General features: G+C 38.4%; 2 protein-coding genes and 4 non-coding genes across 8 annotated transcripts; 5 read left to right on the top strand and 1 right to left on the bottom strand.

The window, feature by feature from the left end:
• Positions 1–2,632: 2,632 nt before the first annotated feature.
• On the top strand, positions 2,633–10,408 carry tmem181 (transmembrane protein 181). Of its 3 annotated transcripts, none has more exons than XM_006792459.3 (17): positions 2,633–2,992; positions 4,137–4,240; positions 4,368–4,435; positions 5,361–5,451; positions 5,566–5,687; positions 5,821–5,937; positions 6,064–6,144; positions 6,269–6,368; positions 7,313–7,443; positions 7,536–7,627; positions 7,725–7,782; positions 8,033–8,135; positions 8,226–8,277; positions 8,361–8,443; positions 8,733–8,822; positions 8,918–8,984; positions 9,088–10,408. In XM_006792459.3, the coding sequence occupies exons 1-17, from the start codon at positions 2,859–2,861 to the stop codon at positions 9,170–9,172; spliced, it is 1,578 nt and encodes a 525-aa protein (XP_006792522.1). In that variant the 5' UTR covers positions 2,633–2,858; the 3' UTR covers positions 9,173–10,408. The 3 variants fall into 3 exon arrangements, with proteins under 3 accessions (XP_006792522.1, XP_006792523.1, XP_006792524.1); XM_006792460.3 differs by lacking the exon at positions 2,633–2,992 and adding an exon at positions 3,730–3,855; XM_006792461.3 differs by lacking the exon at positions 2,633–2,992 and adding an exon at positions 3,744–3,849.
• Positions 10,404–12,610, bottom strand: dynlt1b (dynein light chain Tctex-type 1b). The gene is made up of 5 exons (XM_006792458.3): positions 12,513–12,610; positions 12,325–12,366; positions 11,805–11,928; positions 11,389–11,466; positions 10,404–10,595 (listed from the first exon to the last, which is right to left on the bottom strand). The coding sequence occupies exons 1-5, from the start codon at positions 12,534–12,536 to the stop codon at positions 10,525–10,527; spliced, it is 339 nt and encodes a 112-aa protein (XP_006792521.1). The 5' UTR covers positions 12,537–12,610; the 3' UTR covers positions 10,404–10,524.
• A 1,881-nt stretch (positions 12,611–14,491) lies between these two features.
• Positions 14,492–14,682, top strand: LOC148098420 (U2 spliceosomal RNA). The gene has a single exon (XR_015720757.1). It is a non-coding gene; the product is annotated as a U2 spliceosomal RNA (small nuclear RNA).
• Positions 14,683–15,527: 845 nt separating this feature from the next.
• On the top strand, positions 15,528–15,610 carry trnal-uaa (transfer RNA leucine (anticodon UAA)). The gene has a single exon. It is a non-coding gene; the product is annotated as a tRNA-Leu (tRNA).
• Positions 15,611–19,102: 3,492 nt separating this feature from the next.
• On the top strand, positions 19,103–19,293 carry LOC118454298 (U2 spliceosomal RNA). The gene has a single exon (XR_004843682.2). It is a non-coding gene; the product is annotated as a U2 spliceosomal RNA (small nuclear RNA).
• An 825-nt stretch (positions 19,294–20,118) lies between these two features.
• Positions 20,119–20,201, top strand: trnal-uaa (transfer RNA leucine (anticodon UAA)). The gene has a single exon. It is a non-coding gene; the product is annotated as a tRNA-Leu (tRNA).
• Positions 20,202–20,530: the final 329 nt, after the last annotated feature.

Below are 20,530 nucleotides of genomic sequence, written 5' to 3'. Positions count from 1 at the left end.
AACAAAAAAAACCTTTGTCATTTCTTCTGACCACAGTTTGTTACCTTTTTACTTTAGCATCTCAGTTGCTGGTCTGTACATCTTTATTTATGAGATTGTTCCTCAATGTAGATCAAGTATACATACTGTATATTGTGAAGGTTTTTTTTTCCAAACATTTCTTTGTGTTGGGGGGGGGTTGTTACAAGTATAGCCCAACTTATGAGATGGAAATGCAGGGATTGGGTTTGAGGGATGGGAACAGGCGACTTTTTGATGTTTTGTGAAGTTTGCATTGGTGGAAAAGATGTGAATGAGTAAGTGCCCGGTTTATTGTAGTTTGTAGACTAGTTATGTAGAGTGTAAATGTCAAGTCATGGTGTGTCTGTATTCAGCTGTGCAGTCTACCAGCCCCATCAGTGTTGAATCTATCCTCTTCAACCATGTGTGGTCATGACTTCCTGCACATAGACACTCATTCATCGTTCACAGGAGTTCACAAGTGTAAGCCACTGAGTTCACGTTCAGCGTTGCTAATGGACTTGGTTAAGGGTTCACTTTAAACTGATGATGACCTGTTGTAGATATTGTAGGATTTGGCTTTTCCCTAGAAAAGATCTGTGCTTTGTATTTGTAGCTGTAGACTTAAATGACAAAAAAAAACTTGGGGAAAAAAGTCAGAGTCTGACTTGGTGACTGAACGTTTATAGTGAATGGATAGTAAGGCATGCCATGTAAATTATTTTATAATTGTATATGTCACGCATCTTTTGAATAAAATGTCATTGTTTCAGAAAAACACTGGTTTTGTCTTAAATATACATAAATATACTGCAAAGCTCCAAGGAGCCAGACTTTCTTGTAATTTTTTGTGCTCTTAAGCAATAGTCCTCCAGGTTTCTGAAGGTTCTTCCAAGTTGTTGTTGTTGGGGTTTTTTGGACATAGGCTGCTTTTTCACTCATTTTCAGTCCAGTCCTTGTACCTGACAATTTTCAGAGGGATGTTTGTTTGGTTGATATGCCACTTAACACTGCTCTATGAATCATTCAAGCTTAAAACAGGAACCTAAATGGCGGGATGAACCAGTGTTGTGTCTATATAGCAAACAACTTGGCAAAGAACAAATGTTAAGTTTTATCTTTAGTTACTTTGTTGCTATCAGCCTGCTGAAAAAAAATTAATTTCTTTATTGAATCTGTAATGTACCACAGATGGTTTCCAAAGTACTATTAGCCCAAAACGTGATATATCATAGGATGGTGTGTCCTCAACACATTTAAGGAAGCTGAAGAAGTGGGTGGCCTAAAAACACTCTACAGCAGATGAACGGTATCTGAAAGTCGTGTCCTTACAAGATGGGAAAGAAAATCCTGGATCTGAGCTAGCAGCTGACTCTTCAGTTGATCCATCAGTTCACTGAAGCCACATTAGAAATGGTCTCAATGAAAAGGTGACTATCAAGAAGCCACACTTAAGAAATTAAAATATGCAGAAAAGGCTGCAGTGTGCCAAATTAAACAAGAACTGGACTGCTAATCAGTGGCACTGTGTATTATGAAGTGATGAATCCAAATGGTTTTGTTGAAATTATCAATATGTGCAGAAGAGTTCACGAAAGAGGTACAACAGTGAGTGTCCACAGCCTTCCATCAAACACGGTGGTGTCATGGTGTGAGAGTGCATTTCAGTTAGTGGTGTAGAAGATCTTGTCAAACTTGATGGAATTATGAACACAGAAAAGTACCACCAGATTGTTTTTAGTATGATAGTGTTCCCAAACAATGCAGTATAAGTATCCTTGGACAGAGAGAGAGAGAGAGAGAAACAGAACCTGACCCCAGACCTCAACATTGAATACTGAGGCAAACGTCCACATGGTTGAAATCAGATCTAAGCAGCTGCTGAACCAGTATACACAAGGTGGTTCTGTTATCTCAGACAGCAGATACTTTGAAAGTGGCGAGTGCGACACACCTGTACAGCCATCACTGATAGTACCAATTAATATGACTTTTACTGCTGAGAAAAGACAAAGAACGTCGTAATTTTGACTAATTTAATACATGTACAGTCTGAGATTCTTCTACTGAGATGTGTATAAACCTGTGGACGTTCCCAAAGCACAGCTTCCTATAGCACAGACAAAAAAGAACTTAATTCCTCTTATTAAAGGAGACTTTATCAAGATTTTAAAATAGAAGAAAAAGCCTTGAGTTTAATCGCACATTTCTTTTACCGTAATTAATATTTATGAGAAAGCGCGCATAAAAATTCAGAATTTACCTAATGTTTTGTTGTATTGCAGTTTTTACCTCATTTTTTTTGTCATATAATACTCTTTTTTTTTTTTTTTTTTTTTGCATTTTACAGTTTTTAGAGTTTATTAAACTGTGTATGTGCTTAAATGGTTTGGCTGGCATAATGCCAGTTTCCAGGGGGAAAAAAACCCTATATTATCTATATATTTGAATCCACCCATTTTTCTGTGATTGCTCGCACCTCCTGTCAATCAGTGTGACTCAGATTGCGCTAAGACGCAATAAATTGTTTACTAATTGATTTTATGCAGCCGTGGTCTATGGGGGTTGTTAGAGCTAAAACGGCTCCACAGACACTTCTTACTGACCAATGTAGCTTCCTGTTAACAGCCTCTGTCCATGGTGCTGAACTCTGATCATGTGACTGTCCTCTACGTTTCCGCCCCCCGCTCTTCTTTTCTTCTTTTAGCAGCCCCTTTTTTTTTGAAGCCACACAAACAAAACGGCTTGGGCTGCACTTTTAATTTACGCACGTAACAATACGTGACAGGTGACTGCGCCTTTTACTGAGGCCCCCGGATTGTTTCCTCATCGCCATTTCGGGTGTGATAATAATAATAATGGACACCGACTACTCGTCTGGCCTGGAGAACCCTCTGTACAGCGAGCTCAAGTATTTCTGTAGGAAAATACGGGAGGCCTACAATGAGCTCAAAGAGGACCTGACACCTTATCGCGATGACCGCTTTTATAGGTAGGCGCCTCTAGCTTAAATATACACACATGCATGGTGGGTTTACTTTCATTGTGTGCGTCTGCGTTTTAAATCAGAAATATCTTACATCTCTGTCGTGACGCCAGCCATCCGTCTTTTTTTTTTCGTTTAAAAAAAATGTTATACAGAACCAGTGGTTTTCTAAACCATAATGCAGGAGAAATTCAAATAAATGGGGGAAACGGGAAAGGCGGTGAGTCCTTTGCCGACATACACTTAGAACACATATGTTAGCTAAATCCACAATTTAAACGCGGTACGATTTCTACCAAAGGCAACAAGTGCTACCCTGTAGAAATGTATTTCTTTAGATGTATTTTAATGTCGATTAAAAGCCATATTTAATTGTACGAAACCAAATGGTTGGTTGTATGATTCGTGAGAGAATTTTCATCACTCTGGTTGTTAGAAGTCAACGCTCGACATGCGATGTGTTCCCACTACGCCTGCGCGAAACTACAATCAGCCGTTACTTTGAAGATATTTAATCACACGCCTTAATAAAATAAGGCTCTGTTACCATAGATTAAATATATCGATGTAATGTACAACACTAAATTAATTTAGTGTATGTAACGCTTTGTATAGTGTTAAGGTACTAAACGTTAGTGAGCTGATAAGAAAAGGAGGCAATGGGATGCTCCTTCACTCCCAGAAGCCTCCTTTTCACGACCCCTTTTCCCCTGTCCGCTGCCGTCACGAGACTCCGCCCCTCCCATTCGATGACGTTGCATTCCAGTTGTCGTGGAGTGATGTTGATACGCGGATGTGGATTCACTGCGAAATTTTCACGGGTTTTCACTTCACCAACGTCGCTAACCGACAGAAATGGAAATGTACGGGTAAGATTTGTCCAGTCGAGATCCTCGAAGTACTCCACTAGTACTTACAAGCACGAAAAGTAGCGTTAGAGGCACTGTGTAGCTCTGCTGGGATCAACCACTGCTAGCATGAAGTAGCATGGGAGCTAATCACTGTTGACATATCCGTCTCTGAACAGCCTCTCAGCTAACACAGAAACCACTAAGCAAATATTCACCACCAGGTTTCGTTCGTGCTACTTTCTTCGTGTGGATGTCTTACTTAGTGTGTGATAACCCCAGTGACTGTCTCCCCGTGACAGATTGGCTCCCATGCGGCTGTACACCCTATCTAAAAGACATTTTGTGCTAGTCTTCGTGGTCTTCCTGATGTGCTTCGGCCTCACAGTCTTCATAGGAATAACAGGTATGATGACAGTGATCATTCAAATGTAGACGTTAAAATAAACCAGCCATCGCCTATCTTTTCCTGTTTGAGGTTAGGTTAGGTTTCTGGGATGTTGCACTGATTTAACAAGTGTTTTGTTTTGTAGGTCCAAGGATTATTGCTGAGCAGGAGCACAATGGTGACCAGTTCCTTGCAAAAAACGTTTCTGTTAAGGTGAGGCATTTGTTAGATAGAAGGATATGCATCGGCAGTTTTGCACTAAAATATTTGAGGACCGTGGTTGAAAAGTCAAGGAAATGCCCATTACTTTGAATTTGATGGAAAATGTTGATAAGAGAGTCACTGCTTGGAGAATCCTTTTACACAACGCTTCTTAACAATGTTGATATTGTTTTGCTGTGGTGAAACTTAAATGTCCCAAAGATAGACTGCAAAAATCTAGTTTTAGATATTTTCCCTAGTGTCTTTTTATTGTGCTATTTCATGCAGTCACGGAGAACTTGCTGATTTGCTTAAATTGGAATTGTAAAGGGATAGGAGTAAATGGCTTATAAAGTGAAATGATCCATCCTCTCCACTCATAATTCTTCTTGAGGCTTTGTAGACTGAAATCTGATTAATTAATGATAATTAATAATAATAAAGGCTGGTTAATGCAAACCAACTGATGGTCAATCTCAAATTCACTTTACTCTGTTAGTATAGATTATAATCTTTATTTGAAGAGCTCTTTAAAAATGTATATCAGTGCAGCACTTTGATAAGAAGCACAATTTATTACATCAACTTAATGTTCATAGTTCAACTGTGTCTTTAACAGCGTGTCGTTGAAGGTTCACAACTTATCAGAAGGTTTTAGAGGTTCAATATCTTACCCAAGGATACTTTAGCGAAGCATGTTGTTGTTATGTTTGTTTATTACATTGTCATCGATTGGAGCAGTCTATTTTGTTTTATGTGAGTGATATGTTTATTGCATTCAAATATCTCAGTGACAGTATGTTGGTATGAGAAAAGCGTTCTCATTTGAGCGTCCCCTTTTGTGATTTTTTTAATAATTTAAGTTTGCTGATAATAATAATAATAATAATAATAATAAATGTATAAACAGATTGTGCCTTTCTTTATGTGTTTTCAGACTGGGCCCTTTCATCTAGTTTCTTCTCCCCTGACCACCTACAATCAGCAGCTGTGGCTCACGTGTGTGATGCAGGCTGAAAACAGCAAAAGTAAGAGACCACAGATTGAGCTTTTTACAGTTTTGTTTTGGGGGTGGAGACAGCTTTCTCTTTTAATATAATATGCGTAACACCACGTAACACTACTGTTATTTGTGCTGTCAGTGAGAGATTTCAAGCAGCCTTTTGAGATCAACGTTGAGTTGAAGGGAGTGATGCAGGATGCCAGCGTGATGCACATCAACAACGGGCGCATTAAGTCACGGATGCTGCACTGCGCGGCTGCTGTAAGTATCAGTCAGCCTGCTCTCACAGCAGTGTGTGTCAGAGAAGACAATTTTAGATGCACATTTAAGAAGTGGTGCAGGTGGTTATTGAGCATGTGTTGTTTTGCTTTTTTCTTTTTGTCTCACCTCACAGAATTGCGATGAGATCATTGTACTGCATCTGGGCTACCTGAACTACACCCAGTACCAGGTTATGGTGAGCTTCAAAGGCCTTGAAAATATCACATATGACATCAAGGTTAAGTTTGTGGTAAGTTAAAAAGACCCTAGTTTTGTTTTTTGTTTGTTTGTTTGTTTTTAAATTGCTCAAGGCCTCAAGTAACTCACATGCTTTTGAACTCCTCTCTCTCTTGCTCCCCTGTTTTTCCCTCTTCAGTGGAAAACATATAATTCCACCTTCTCACAAGTGGAAATTTGGTTCCGGTTTGTCTTTGTGGTATTGACCTTCATGGTGACCGTAAGAACATGATAATTTTTTTCCCATTCAGTTTAATCTGCACATTCTGTCCTGTTATAGCACTTAAAACCAAAACCTTTTTTCAGATGGAATAACTAATGGTACTTTTCCCTGTTTGTGCCAGTGTATGTTTGCTCACTCACTGAGGAAATTTTCCATGAGAGACTGGGGGATAGAGCAGAAGTGGATGTCTATTCTTCTCCCTTTGTTGCTGCTCTACAATGGTAAGTTTCTCTTCTCACTTGAGGACACATTTTACCTGTCACTTACACACCTGGAGCCAATTGCACCAACTCAACAAACAAGAGCTGGTGTTTCCCAGGGCTGTCTTTTGTCTTCTATTCTGTTCATAATTTTGACAGACAGCATTTCTAGATGTGCCCAAGGGGAAGGAGGGTATCGATTTCAGTGGTCTTGCATCTTATCTCTACTTTTTTTGTGAATGATATGGTCCTGTTGGCTTCATTGTGTGACAACCTCCACCTTGCACTGGGGCAGTTTGTAGCATGGATGAGGATGAGCACCTCCAAGTCTTGAGGCTGTGGCTCTCAGCTAGATAGGGGTGGTGGGAGATTGATAGGTGGATTGGTGCATGAGTCTGCCGTGATGCAGTATATTATGGTGACAGTAGAGATGAGTGTGATCTACCGTTCTACCTACCCTCATGTATGGTCATGTATGGTCACGTGCTGTGGGTATTCACTGAATACAAGTACAAGTGAGGGACATGAGAATTCTCAGAGTATTGTCTGGGCTCTTCCTTAGAGATAGGGTCAGGAGCTAAGTCATTTGAGAGGAGCTAAAGAAAGAAGAGCTGTAGGAGTGGCTGGACAGAGGGTGTAAAGTGCCCCCTCTGGATAAGTGGGAGAAAATGGATAACTATAACTATAACGATATAACTAAATTAAAATATGTTTCCACTTACAAACATTATATCTGAGTTGTAGAGACTAGTTGCCATTTATATATATATTTTTTTTATGCATGTGTATTTAAAGTTGTAGAGAGCTGACCCTTACAAACAGGTGATATGAAGCGTGGTGAACACGTCACCTGACACATTACAGAAACATAAATGATCCAATAAGAACATTTGGGTAATAATTTCTATAAGAAAACATACCTCTCTGTGTACACACTCAACAGTTTGCTTGTTTTCATTGTTCAGATCCTTTCTTCCCGCTGTCATTCCTGGTGAACAGCTGGTTTCCAGGGACCTTGGACACCTTCTTTCAGGCACTGTTCCTGTGTGCTCTGCTGCTCTTCTGGCTCTGTGTTTATCACGGCATCAGAGTCCAGGTGGGTACAGTATTAATCTGCAGCTTCAGTGATTTCCTTCCATTTTTAGCACACCAACATGAATCTTTTATCTTGGTGTTTTGCTTCTGCAGGGTGAGAGGAAATTTCTGACTTTCTACCTGCCTAAGCTGGTTATCGTCGGTCTTCTGTGGCTGTCAGCAGTTACTCTGGGCATATGGCAAACGTAAGCGCGACCTCCAGAGAGAACCCAGCTCATTGAACTTGTGATTTATATACATACCGAACAAGCAGACTAAGCTTTACTCCATCTGAATTTTCAGGGTTAATGAACTCCAAGATCCCACCTATCAGTACAAAGTGGATATAGCGAACTTTCAGGTAAGACTGTTACCGTTAGCACTTCTTTAAACAGCTTCTTATAAAGTGAAAGCTGAAGAAATTTCTTATCCAGTGTGTAATGTTTTATCTGTAATTTGTCATTTAAAAGACTAAAGTTTATAAATTTTTGTTCATTTTAATTTGATTAATGTGCTTATGGATAGATATTACATAGAAATAGCTTCAGGTCTACTTTCATTTATTTTGAGCTACATGACTATTAACTGAGCCCTTTGTTATTTTTTTAAAGGGTATGAAAGTCTTCTTCCTGATTGTCGTCGCCCTCTACATCTTATACTTGATATTCCTGATTGTCAGAGCTTGTTCTGAACTTAAGAACATGCCTTACTCAGGTATCAGAGCACAACACAACTCTCAGTGTTCGATTCGACTTCAACTTTTAATGTAAAAGTGTTAACCAGCTGTCTCTTCTCGATCACCAGATCTCCGGCTTAAGTTTCTGACAGCGCTGACGTTTGTGGTTCTTATTATAAGGTATGTTCAACAAAGAGCAAACTTTTTTTTTTGAACGTTTTCACTATTTCTGTGTTTCTGATTAACCTCTCTTTCTCCTGCAGCATGGCTATTCTCTACCTGAGGTTTGGTGCTAAGGCTCTTCAAGACAACTTTGTTGCTGAATTGTCCACCCATTACCAGAACTATATCCTTTGACTTGTATTCATTTGTGCTCATTTGCATCACAACATGGCATATTTATTGGTTCATGAGGTGGAGTTGGTTGTCCACTAAGGCCAGTGGTTCAATTCCCGCGTCCTCTAGTCTACATGTTGAAGAATCCTTTGGCTAGATACTGAACCCTGATTTGAAAAACATGCTGTATGTGTGTGTGTGAATGAAGCTTGTAGTAAAGAAAGTACTATGAGTGTTCAAATAGCGCTATATAAGTACTAGTCCATTTGATCATCACTGTTCCTTAATTCAAAACATACCAGCTGAATTTTTGTCCTTCTATGGCCTGCTCAACTTTTACTTGTACACATTAGCATTTGTGTATTCTCCTTCGAAAAATGCACTTTATGGTGAGTTAGATAGAAGTTTCTTTGTCGCTCATTTATACCAACACGCTTTGCCAGCATGCTTTTTTAAAATTCTAATTTTATGTTGAATTTCCCAGACTCTCAATTGAAGGATAATCCAGCGTTCTCCATGCTAAATGACTCAGACGACGAAGTGATATACGGGTAGGTGTTTTATCTACTCGCCTTTCAAATCCTTTTTAATTGTGCAGAGTAAACTCAGTGTAAGCATACTAGACCCCCTGATATTTTTCTTGTTTTTTTTCAGGAGTGATTATGAAGACATGCCTTTACAAAACGGGCGTGCGATCAAAGCAACTGCCAAGTACCAGGATGAGAGTGACAGTGACTGAGGTATCTCTGACTGTGTCCACGTTGGAAACTCTTGTGCACATGTACAAAAAGGATGCACATGAATTTATGTACTCCAAAGTGTACATAATTATATTTTTAAAATGGTTCATGTCTACTGAATGTACTGCTTTTGGATGGTGAGGTATGATGTAGCCACTCAGACTTTTTTTCTTAATTGAAAATAAGGGAAACAAACACTTTGTTTTAATCTATAAACCCCATACCCTCACCTACCCATTGCCAGCCTTTTTTCTCAACTTGATGATTAAAATTATCAGGAAAAAGGACTCATATTAACCAGGGATGTTTCTGTGAAATCATCATTTCTTCATAATTTCTTTTTCCTTTTTTAAAAAAAAAAAAAAAAAAAGCCTTGTATTACACAACCGTTGTCTTTCTTGTGTTAATGCCATTTCTTTCCACTCTGGGAACAATGGGAAGTCACTTATCTGGTCAGAGCTGAGTGACATTTACAGGTAATGCTGCATCTGCTGCACATGAGCTTCTTAAAGTAGATACAGTGTGGCTCGCTTGTCCTGACACGACGTGTAAACAGGGAGTCTGCTGACATTGGTTTGTCTTCAAGACGCTGAATACAGAGAGCCTTAAACTCGACCGCAGGTACCACTCACTATTTCTATTTTTGGCAAAGCAGCTATATGTAATTGCACTTTTCAAGAATTTTATTTATCTTGCCAAAAAAGTGATGACACTGTATTTTGTGACACATTGCATGTATTTTCTCACAGCAGTATAATGGACTACAGACCTATCATGTTAAATGTTTCTTTATCCCAGCATGTACAGTAATTGTTGGATTGTTTTGAAGCAAACTTTTTTCCCCCCAGCAGCTTTGCCCATATTTCCTTACAATGTGGGAAACTGTGCCATTTTTTTCAGTTGCCTAAAGCTAGAGGTCAAGTTGACAAATTGGCCAAAACAAATGTATTTCTCTTCTCTGTAAATATATATTTTAACCAAGATGGTGCCTTGTCTCTACATCACCCAATTTTCTTCTAAATGGGACTGCAATCTTAAGAATTGTAAGTGCTTCAAGATTAGTGTACATGTCTGATTCTTTCGGTGCAAGTGTAGCTTTTGTTAGTTTAAGGTGGTTAAACTGGGTGGTTTTTGGTGTTTAAAAAATACCTGCAATATTTGTTGCTTCAAAAGATAAAGCTTGTACATGTAGCAGTATCATGTCATGTTGTGTAAATAAAACTATGTACATAAGGCATATCTGTTTTAATAAATCTCTCTTAACACACAAGATGAACATATCAAAATCCCAAAACAAACAGCGGGAGTTCTCAAAAATGTGGACACAATCAGTGGGTTTGGTGATGTAGGTTCAGATGGCGAGCCCGAATACACTGACAATGCAGTACACAGACTTGTTCTCCCATCTCACTGCACAGCTTCCTGTTGGGTATAACATTACATTATATCAGTAAGTAGCGGAGTTAAATTTATACATTCAAACAAAATAAGGGGTTAATTTTCTCACAGAAAACTAAAAATATAAATCATGAATCAGTTATTAAGATGATCAGTTCCTCTCTATTCATCTTTACTGTTCTGAGCCCTGATTAAGCCTCTAAATCAGGGGGGTCAAACTTAATTTAGATCTGAATTTGTCTTAATTAGCAAATCACGTGCAAAACATGATTAACAGCCTGAGATATCAGTTGTTCAGTTCTGTTTTAGTTCAAAGGTTTTAGTATTAGGACATGATAAAAATCACTGGGTCCTTAGCAGCTTCTAAAATGATGTAAATACAACTTCAGATGAAGAACAACTGATGTGCAGCAACAATTGCTTCTCCGTGGTATTACTGGAATTTGTCCTCCTCAACATTGTAATAATGAGACTGCCCAAACCTGCTTGGGCAGAGATTTGGGCATCACACTTGCTGATCATTGCAGTTGCTGATGATCAGTTAATGAAGTGTATTTGATTATTATACTATTGATACTATTACACTCTTAAATCCTATGTATGCAGCAAATATGTAATTAGTATTTTACATTCTCCTGTTGCACTTGCGCTTAGTTTTTATTAAATCACTGTATTGCTGTTCATCTGAGGTTGTACTGAAATACAATCTAAACAGTCACACGCACAGTCTGGGATGCAAATCCTTTCATTGATAAACCAATAACTTAAAAAAAGAACACATTCTACATGAGAAATACACAAGTGTTTTTGTCTTTACCATCGGTAGAGTTGTCCCAGAAGCATGTGCTGGCTGTTTGCATACCTGCTCCATTTTTCTGCATGATGACACAGGTTACTAACAGAACAAGAGAAGATAACAAGATAAAAAAAATACTTTTGTGGTTTTTCTAATGCCAAACATTGGGAAATTCCTTTGTTGTAGCAGAGAAACATAAATTGCACATTATTTTATAGCACTTAGAAGTATAAAATAAGTCCATAAAATAAAATTCAGCATGAAATAATACTAATTTGAAATAAAAATAAAATGCATACAATAAAGCCAAATGTGTTAAAAAAATCCAGATAAAACAGAATTAGAAATCCAGTAAAAACATATATATTGGTTTTTAACGTCCACTGAAAACCACAAGAGACACAAGGTGGTTATTTCACGGGTAGGAGTTCACATACAGATATATTTGTAAGGCTTTCCCAGCTTGCTGAGCTGACTGAGGCACTGCTCCACTATACTGGTGGTCCACTGGTTCACTCGGTTGTGCTGGTAGGCATTCCCTCCTATGGTTGCTTCCACCGACTATACAGACATTTTTTTAATCATTAAAAAAAACCCAAAGTAATCAACACAGTAATCAAACAGCTTACAATAAGTCTTATACAGCTATTATTATTTTAAAAAGGGAATAAAATTAAGACTTTTAATAAAAGTTTTTCTCAAGGAGTGAATATGGTAGGGCAGATTAGTGGAGTACTGTATAACTGTTCAGCTAGAGACATTGCCTAGCAACCGCTACCGTGTCCTTAGCAACCGGTCATTCCTACACACAAATTTGAAAGCCAAGGCCCGACAGAACCTAAACTCGAGCTTTTTGGGGGTGAAACTAAAAGATACCAACACTGCCAAGGGTTGTTTTTTTTTTGTTTTTTTTAAAAAAACCCTTCTTCTTCTTCTTCTTTTTTTTTTTTTTTTTACCTCTTTTATGATTTTGCTCACGTCTTCAACGACGAACCCAGCCTGTTGAATGAAAAAACCGCCGTTAAAGCTAGCAAGGCGACACAGCCTTCTAACCACACTTTCAGGGAAACGTAGTCAGCACGCGAAGTCAATGTATGTGACAGGAAAAACGTGCAACAACAACTAGTTTCGATGAACAAACCCACCTCTTCTTCTATCTGATAGTCCATGGCTTCGGCCTTCCCGAGTAACCTAGATATATCACTTCCGGTGGGTTTCCTTCACAATAAATGCGTATCGAGAAGAGGGAAAATTGTACAGGGAGTTATCAACAGGTGTTAATTCATCGGAAAACACAAGTATTTACAGAAATAATATCAAAGAAAGAAAGAAAGAAAGAAAGAAAGAAAACATTTTTTAAATAAAAATGACATTATTATTATTATTATTATTATTATTATTATTATTATTATTATTAATAATAATAATTTTCATGATGCTTCAAGTCCATTTCTGGATGGGAGCATGTGTTACTCTAAAACCTGTGCATACCGTTTAGCGGTAATCGTACCCACAAATACATTTTCCTTGTGGCACGATATAATGGGAAAATGGGAAAACAGGTTATGCAACGGTATAAAGAAGAAAAGTTGGAAACACGTCCTTTTGATTTTAAAGGCAGCAAAAAGTCTCAAAAACGTTGGAACAAGGGCAAGGAAAGGCTGAAAAAGCAAGTGGTACTAAAGAGGAATATCTGGAGGAACATTTTACAACTAATGAGGTTAAGTGACAGGTCAGTAAAATGACTGATTATTGTGTTAACTTTACATAAACTGCTTTTGTGAACTTGTTTTTCTATAGTTTGCCTGCAAATATAGAGTATGCAGAGGTGTACACAGAAGAATGGAGCACTTGTTAGTCAACCAAAGAAAAATAGCTGGCAATAGTTCTATTTAATGTTGTTATTTAATGTCAGACCATCACACCACAATGTTAAGACGTCTTACGCTCTACGGTAAGACTTAGAAAGTAATAGAATATTCTATTACTTCGTATTAAGTAAACACTGCCCCCTACTGGTTAGCTGTATTTATACAACATTAAGGCTAGCCCGAGGCAATTCTCCCCCTGATGCGAGTTTGCTTTTAAGAGAACCTTTTAAAGGTAGGTTTGGTCAAACCAACTCTTTATGAACAGTTTCATTCTGACATTTAACCTAGTTTCAATTCTCGATGTCGTACTGTTTTGTTAATATTAATTGTTTTATTTGTTTGTTTTTTGTGTGTTTTCTAACCTAAGGGTGTTTTGCTAACTGTTAAACAAGCTAAAGTGTAAAAAATGTATTCGCTTTTCTTTTGTTTGTTTGTTATGTTTTTTTTTTTGTTTTTTTTTTAAATAGCACTGGGGTTAGTTCGTTAAAGTAATACAAATGAAGAAAAGATAAACAGATACTTTCAACCTCGCTCCAGCTGCGAGTTTTCTCAGACTTGGCCAACTTCACCCTTCTCAGAAATACCCAGGAAAGCCATTACCCTGTCAGGCGTTGAGAAGAGTCATTTCACACCAAAGTTACAAAAATGCAGAAATAATTGTAACTTATTTAAGCTAGTTTTGTATGTCTACTTCCATGGTTAGAAATTGCTGCAAATCCAGCGTCAGTTACTGTGGTCTAGAGTAGACTTTGTGCAGTTTTCTGTCTGTACACCTGAGGGCGGAAGAACTCCTTGTATCTTCGTGAAACCTTAAACAATCATAGACGTGTTTATTTGATTTTCGTCGTTTCATTTCAACGCACGCTACTGGTATTATAATTCTTTTCATAGATCTCGTAATTATCATATTATGAAAACAATTATAAAGCCAGGAAAGTTATAAAAATGAATTTAAGACGATCCGTCTTAACGATCGTTGATTGGACTGCAGACGACCACGTGATTTTGAATCTCATTAACCGGAATGCGCTGACCGGTGTTTCAGAAACTAAAGTGTCATTATATATGTGGCGCCGTTTATAAACTGAAACATGCCGACCATAGTTATATTGTGATGTTTCGGAGGTAAAACGTCAGTAAAACATCGACCTGTCCTCTACCATTTGTTAGAAGACGACTGTGTTCTTCATTGTAACCATGAGTTAGAGTTGCAGTAAGCAGAATGAGTCCTTTCTGTCGTGCGATTTGTGGGTATCGCTTCTCGGCCTTTTGGCTAAGATCAAGTGTAGTATCTGTTCTTATCAGTTTAATATCTGATACGTCCCCTATCCGGGGACCATATATTAAATTGATTTTTGGAACAGGGAGATGGAATAGGGGCTTGCTCCGTCCACTCCACGCATCGACCTGGTATTGTAGTATTTCTAGGAACGGTGCACTCCCTGAAGCTGTGAAAAATAACTTTAGTTTGATTCAGTAGTTTCTGCAAAGAAATATGTTATAAGCTAGATAGCTGCGTGCGTGTGGACATTGTCTTTATACTGATCTTCGAAGGTTAGTCAGACTGAAATGTTGCGACTTAATACTTGTGAATGAGTTGCATTTAACTGTTACGAGAATTACTAAATCCTGCGACTTGGACTGACACGTGGACACACACTTTCTATGTGAAATCAAAAAATATGTAGTTTTGAACTGCAGTTACATTATTCTAGCTCGAATCCTGCAGTTACCTCTGTTGTCCACTAGAGATAGATAGAAGTCTGTAAAAACTGGTGGCTGCCATCTACAAGGACTCAGGTTTAACTCTTCTCTTTCTCTACATACTGCAGCTTTCTGTCCTTTGTGGCAGTAAGTTACATCCCTTGGAGAACCCCCCCCCCCCCCCCCCACACACACACACACACAATTTTTTCTTGGCCTTTTAGCTAAAATCACCTGTATTGTCTGTTGTTTCCATTTGTGGATGGTTAATAGTGCAGAAGATTGTTTTTCTGTTTTCAGGATTACATGAAAACATTTTGGAACAGATCATTTTTATATATAATAAATCTTAGGATAGTATTGGTTTTGATGATTTATAAAACAGAAGTGTGGCGTAGCCCTGGTAGTGTGGATCCTTAGTGTGTAAAGAGTAGATAACTCATGTAATATGTGTGAATGAAAATCAATGGACTTTATAAGAGTCCTCCATTTATGGCTATGATCCTAACAAACAAGATTAATACGTTTCTTTCTCCTACCAATCTTCCTGTTTCCTGAAGGAACACGCATACACAACATATATGCACCAGGATGGCCGAGTGGTTAAGGCGTTGGACTTAAGTTCCAATGAGCGGATGCTCCTGTGGGTTCAAACCCCACTCCTGGTATAATTTGGAGTTTCATGAGTGGTAAACTGGATGGTATCTATGAGAGCAACAAATATGATTTTTAGGTATTTGATGTGAGCAATATCTTTCCCACAAAAAAAGTTGTGATGCTGAACCCAAAGGAAAAATTGTTAAATGGTTAATGGAAAAAGTGAATAAAATAAATATGTTTAAATTGGGAGGTGTCACCTCTCTGAAAGGCAGTTGAACACTTTTTAATGTAAAACTAATATTAACCAGGGATGTTTCTGTGAAATCATAATTTATTTTTCTTTTCTTTTTTTTAAATGCCTTGTATTAAACCACTGTTGTCTTTCTTGTGTTAATGCCATTCCTTTTCACTCTGGGAACAATGGGAAGTCACTTATCTGGTCAGAGCTGAGTGACAGGTAATGCTGCATCTGCTGCACATGAGCTTCTTAAAGTAGATACAGTGTGGCTCGCTTGTCCTGACACGACGTGTAAACAGGGAGTCTGCTGACATTTGTTCAACTTCAAGAAGTCAAAAACCGAGAACCTTAAACTCGAGCACAGGTACCACTTACTATTTCTATTTTTGGCAAAGCAGCTATATGTAATTGCACTTTTCAAGAATTTTATTTATCTTGCCAAAAAAGTGATGACACTGTATTTTGTGACACATTGCATGTATTTTCTCACAGCAGTATAACAGACTACAGACCTATCATGTTAAATGTTTCTTTATCCCAGCATGTACAGTAGTTGTTGGATTGTTTTGAAGCAAACCCTTTCCCCCAGCAGCTTTGCACTGTGACATTTTTTTAGTTGCCTTAAGCTGGAGGTCAAGTTGACAAATTGGCCAAAACAAATGTATTTCTCTTCTCTAAGATAAGATAAGACTATTGATCCCACAGCGGGGAAATTTTTGCGTTACCTCATCTCAGGTACAGATAGCAGCAGGAAAATACAAAAATACAAATAAAATACAAACAAATACAAAATAAGTAAGATAATACAATATATACAGTGGTAGCATACACAGTATATGATTATGGATATGGTTGTGGAAACATGCAAGACATAAATTTAACTATTCTACCACTACTATTAATATGTAAGTAATAGATATCTATAAGTATAAACATGTACATGCACACACACACATCTACACACTAAATATACATATGTATACATACACATATACCTGCACACGTCCATACATATAAAAAGGTGCATTATGCATGAAGTGTGACCGTGTATGTCCACAATGTTCAGTGACTTATGACTTTGTGATTGAGGAGTTATAGAGTCTAACTGCTGTTGGGATGAATGATCTGCGAGAGCGCTCCTTCCTGCAGCGAGCCTGTTTCAGTCTCTGACTAAAAGAGCTGCTCAGCACACAGACTCATGCAGAGGGTGATGTGGGTTGTTCATGATGGATGTCAGCGTTACTAATATCCTCCTCTTGCCCGCTGCCTCCACAGACTCCAGAGGACATCCCAGCACAGAGCTAGAGCTCCGCACCAGTTTGTCAAACCTGCTCCTGTCCCTGTCCGTGCATCTGCTCCCCCAGCAGGCCACTGCATAGAAAAGGGCAGATGCTACCACAGTATCATAGAATCTCCTTAAGAGAGTCCTGCAGACTCCAAAGGACCTTGGTCTCCTGGAGAAGTCAAAAAACATTATCCTCACAGTGCTCCCAGACTGTTCTAGGTGAGAGAGGGATCGGTGTAAAAGGTAGATGACAGCGTCATCCACCCGGATTCCAGATCGGTAGGTGAACTGCAGGGGGTCAATCGCTGAGCTCACCAGTGGGCAAAAGTGGTGCAGAACGAGCCTTTCCATGGTCTTCATCAGATGAGAAGTCGAGGCCACAGGCTTGAGGTTGTTTGGCTCCTTGGGGTGTGCAATTTTTGGCATCGGAACCACGCAGGAAGTCTTCCACAGTTCAGGAACCCTCTCCAGACTCAGGGTCAGGTTGAAGATGTACAGGACCACCTGACAGAGCTGGTCTGCACAGTCCCTGAGCAATCTGGAGCAGATTCCATTCGAACCTGCTGCCTTCCTTGCCTTCGTCCTCTAGAGCTGACTTAAATATATATTTTAACCAAGATGGTGCCTTGTCTCTACATCACCCAGTTTTCTTCTAAATGGGACTGCAATCTTAAGAATTGTAAATGCTTCAAGAGCAGTTTACATGTCTGATTCTTTCGGTGTAAGTGTAGCTTTTGTTAGTTTAAGTTGGTTAAACTGGCTTGTTTTTGAAGTGTTTCAAAAATAGCTGGCAATAGTTCTATTTAATGTTTTTATTTAATGTCACACCATCACACCACAATGTTAAGATGTCTTGCGGTCTATGACTAAGGCTTAGGGTGGCTTGTATTCTATTACTTCGTATAAAGTAAACACTGCCCCCTACTGGTTAGCTGTATTTATACACAATTAAGGCTAGTCAGAGGCAATTCTCCCCCGATGCGATTTTGTTTTTAAGAGAACCTTTTAAAGGTAAGTTTGGTCAAACCAACTATTTACGAACAGTGCCTTTTATTTAATTCTGACATTTAACCCTAGTTTCAATTCTCGATGTCGTACTGTTTTGTTAATCCTAATTGTTTTTGTTTGTTTATTTTTTGTGTGTTTTCTAACCTAAGGGTGTTTTGCTAACTGCTAAACAAGCTAAAGTGTAAAAAATTCGCTTTTCTTTTGTTTGTTTGGGGTTTTTTTTGTTGTTTTTTTTTAAAATAGCACTGGGATTAGTTTGTTAAAGTAATACAAATGCAGAAAAGATAAACAGATACATTCAACCTCGCTCCAGCTGCGAGTTTTCTCAGACTTGGCCAACTTCACCTTTCTCAGAAATACCCAGGAAAGCCATTACCCTGTCAGGCGTTGAGAAGAGTCATTTCACACCAAAGTTACAAAAATGCAGAAATAATTGTAACTTATTTAAGCTAGTTTTGTATGTCCACTTCCATGGTTAGAAATTGCTGCAAATCCAGCGTCAGTTACTGTGGTCTAGAGTAGACTTTGTGCAGTTTTCTGTCTGTACACCTGAGGGCGGAAGAACTCCTTGTATCTTCGTGAAACCTTAAACAATCATAGACGTGTTTATTTGATTTTCGTCGTTTCATTTCAACGCACGCTACTGGTATTATAATTCTTTTCATAGATCTCGTAATTATCATATTATGAAAACAATTATAAAGCCAGGAAAGTTATAAAAATGAATTTAAGACGATCCGTCTTAACGATCGTTGATTGGACTGCAGACGACCACGTGATTTTGAATCTCATTAACCGGAATGCGCTGACCGGTGTTTCAGAAACTAAAGTGTCACTATATATGTGGCGCCGTTTATAAACTGAAACATGCCGACCATAGTTATATTGTGATGTTTCGGAGGTAAAACGTCAGTAAAACATCGACCTGTCCTCTACCATTTGTTAGAAGACGACTGTGTTCTTCATTGTAACCATGAGTTAGAGTTGCAGTAAGCAGAATGAGTCCTTTCTGTCGTGCGATTTGTGAGTATCGCTTCTCGGCCTTTTGGCTAAGATCAAGTGTAGTATCTGTTCTTATCAGTTTAATATCTGATACGTCCCCTACCCGGGGACCATATATTAAATTGATTTTTGGAACAGGGAGATGGAATAGGGGCTTGCTCCGTCCACTCCACGCATCGACCTGGTATTGCAGTATTTCTAGGAACGGTGCACTCCCTGAAGCTGTGAAAAATAACTTTAGTTTGATCCAGCAATTTCTGCAAAGAAATTTGTTATACGTTATTATGGACATTGCCTTTATACTGATCTTCAAAGGTTAGTCAGACTGAAATGTTGCGACTTAATACTTGTAAATGAGTTGCATTTAACTGTTACGAGAATTACTAAATCCTGCGACTTGGACTGACACGTGGACACACACTTTCTATGTGAAATCAAAAAATATGTAGTTTTGAACTGCAGTTACATTATTCTAGCTCGAATCCTGCAGTTACCTCTGTTGTCCACTAGAGATAGATAGAAGTCTGTAAAAACTGGTGGCTGCCATCTACAAGGACTCAGGTTTAACTCTTCTCTTTCTCTACATACTGCAGCTTTCTGTCCTTTGTGGCAGTAAGTTACATCCCTTGGAGCCCCCCCCCCACACACACACACAATTTTTTCTTGGCTTTGTAGCTAAACTCACCTGTATTGTCTGTTGTTTCCATTTGTGGATGGTTAATAGTGCAGAAGATTGTTTTTCTGTTTTCAGGATTACATGAAAACATTTTGGAACAGATCATTTTTATATATAATAAATCTTAGGATAGTATTGGTTTTGATGATTTATAAAACAGAAGTGTGGTGTAGCCCTTGGTAGTGTGGATCCTTAGTGTGTAAAGAGTAGATAACTCATGTAATAATAATATGTGTGAATGAAAATCCATGGACTTTACGAGAGACCTCCATTTATGGCTATGATCCTGACAAACAAGATTAATACGTTTTTTTCTCCTACCAACGGTACTCTTTCCCAAAGGAAAACATATGCACAACATATATGCACCAGGATGGCCGAGTGGTTAAGGCGTTGGACTTAAGTTCCAATGAGTGGATGCTCTCGTGGGTTCAAACCCCACTCCTGGTATAATTTGGAGTTTCATGAGTGGTAAATTGGATGGTATCTATGAGAGCAACAGATATGGTATTTAATGTGAGAAATATCTTTCCCACCAAAAAAGCTGTGATGATGAACCCAAATGGTTAATGGAAAAACTCCAAGCTTTTGGATTAATTAGTAAAATTAATGGCTATAAAAAATAAGCTCACCATTAATAAAATTAATACATTAAAATTGGGAGGGGTCACCTCTCTGAAAGGCAGTTACACTCTTTTCAACATAACATTGCAAAGAATTTGGGTATTTCATTATGTGTGTGTATGGAATTAAACAGAAAAAGACTAAATCAATTCTTA

The sequence above is a fragment of the Neolamprologus brichardi genome, chromosome 15 (genome assembly GCF_056152115.1).
Source record: "Neolamprologus brichardi isolate AB-2024 chromosome 15, ASM5615211v1, whole genome shotgun sequence".
Lineage (NCBI taxonomy): Eukaryota > Metazoa > Chordata > Actinopteri > Cichliformes > Cichlidae > Neolamprologus > Neolamprologus brichardi.
The sequence above is the reverse complement of the archived record's forward strand: the minus strand, read 5'-3'. Positions and strand labels throughout refer to the sequence as shown.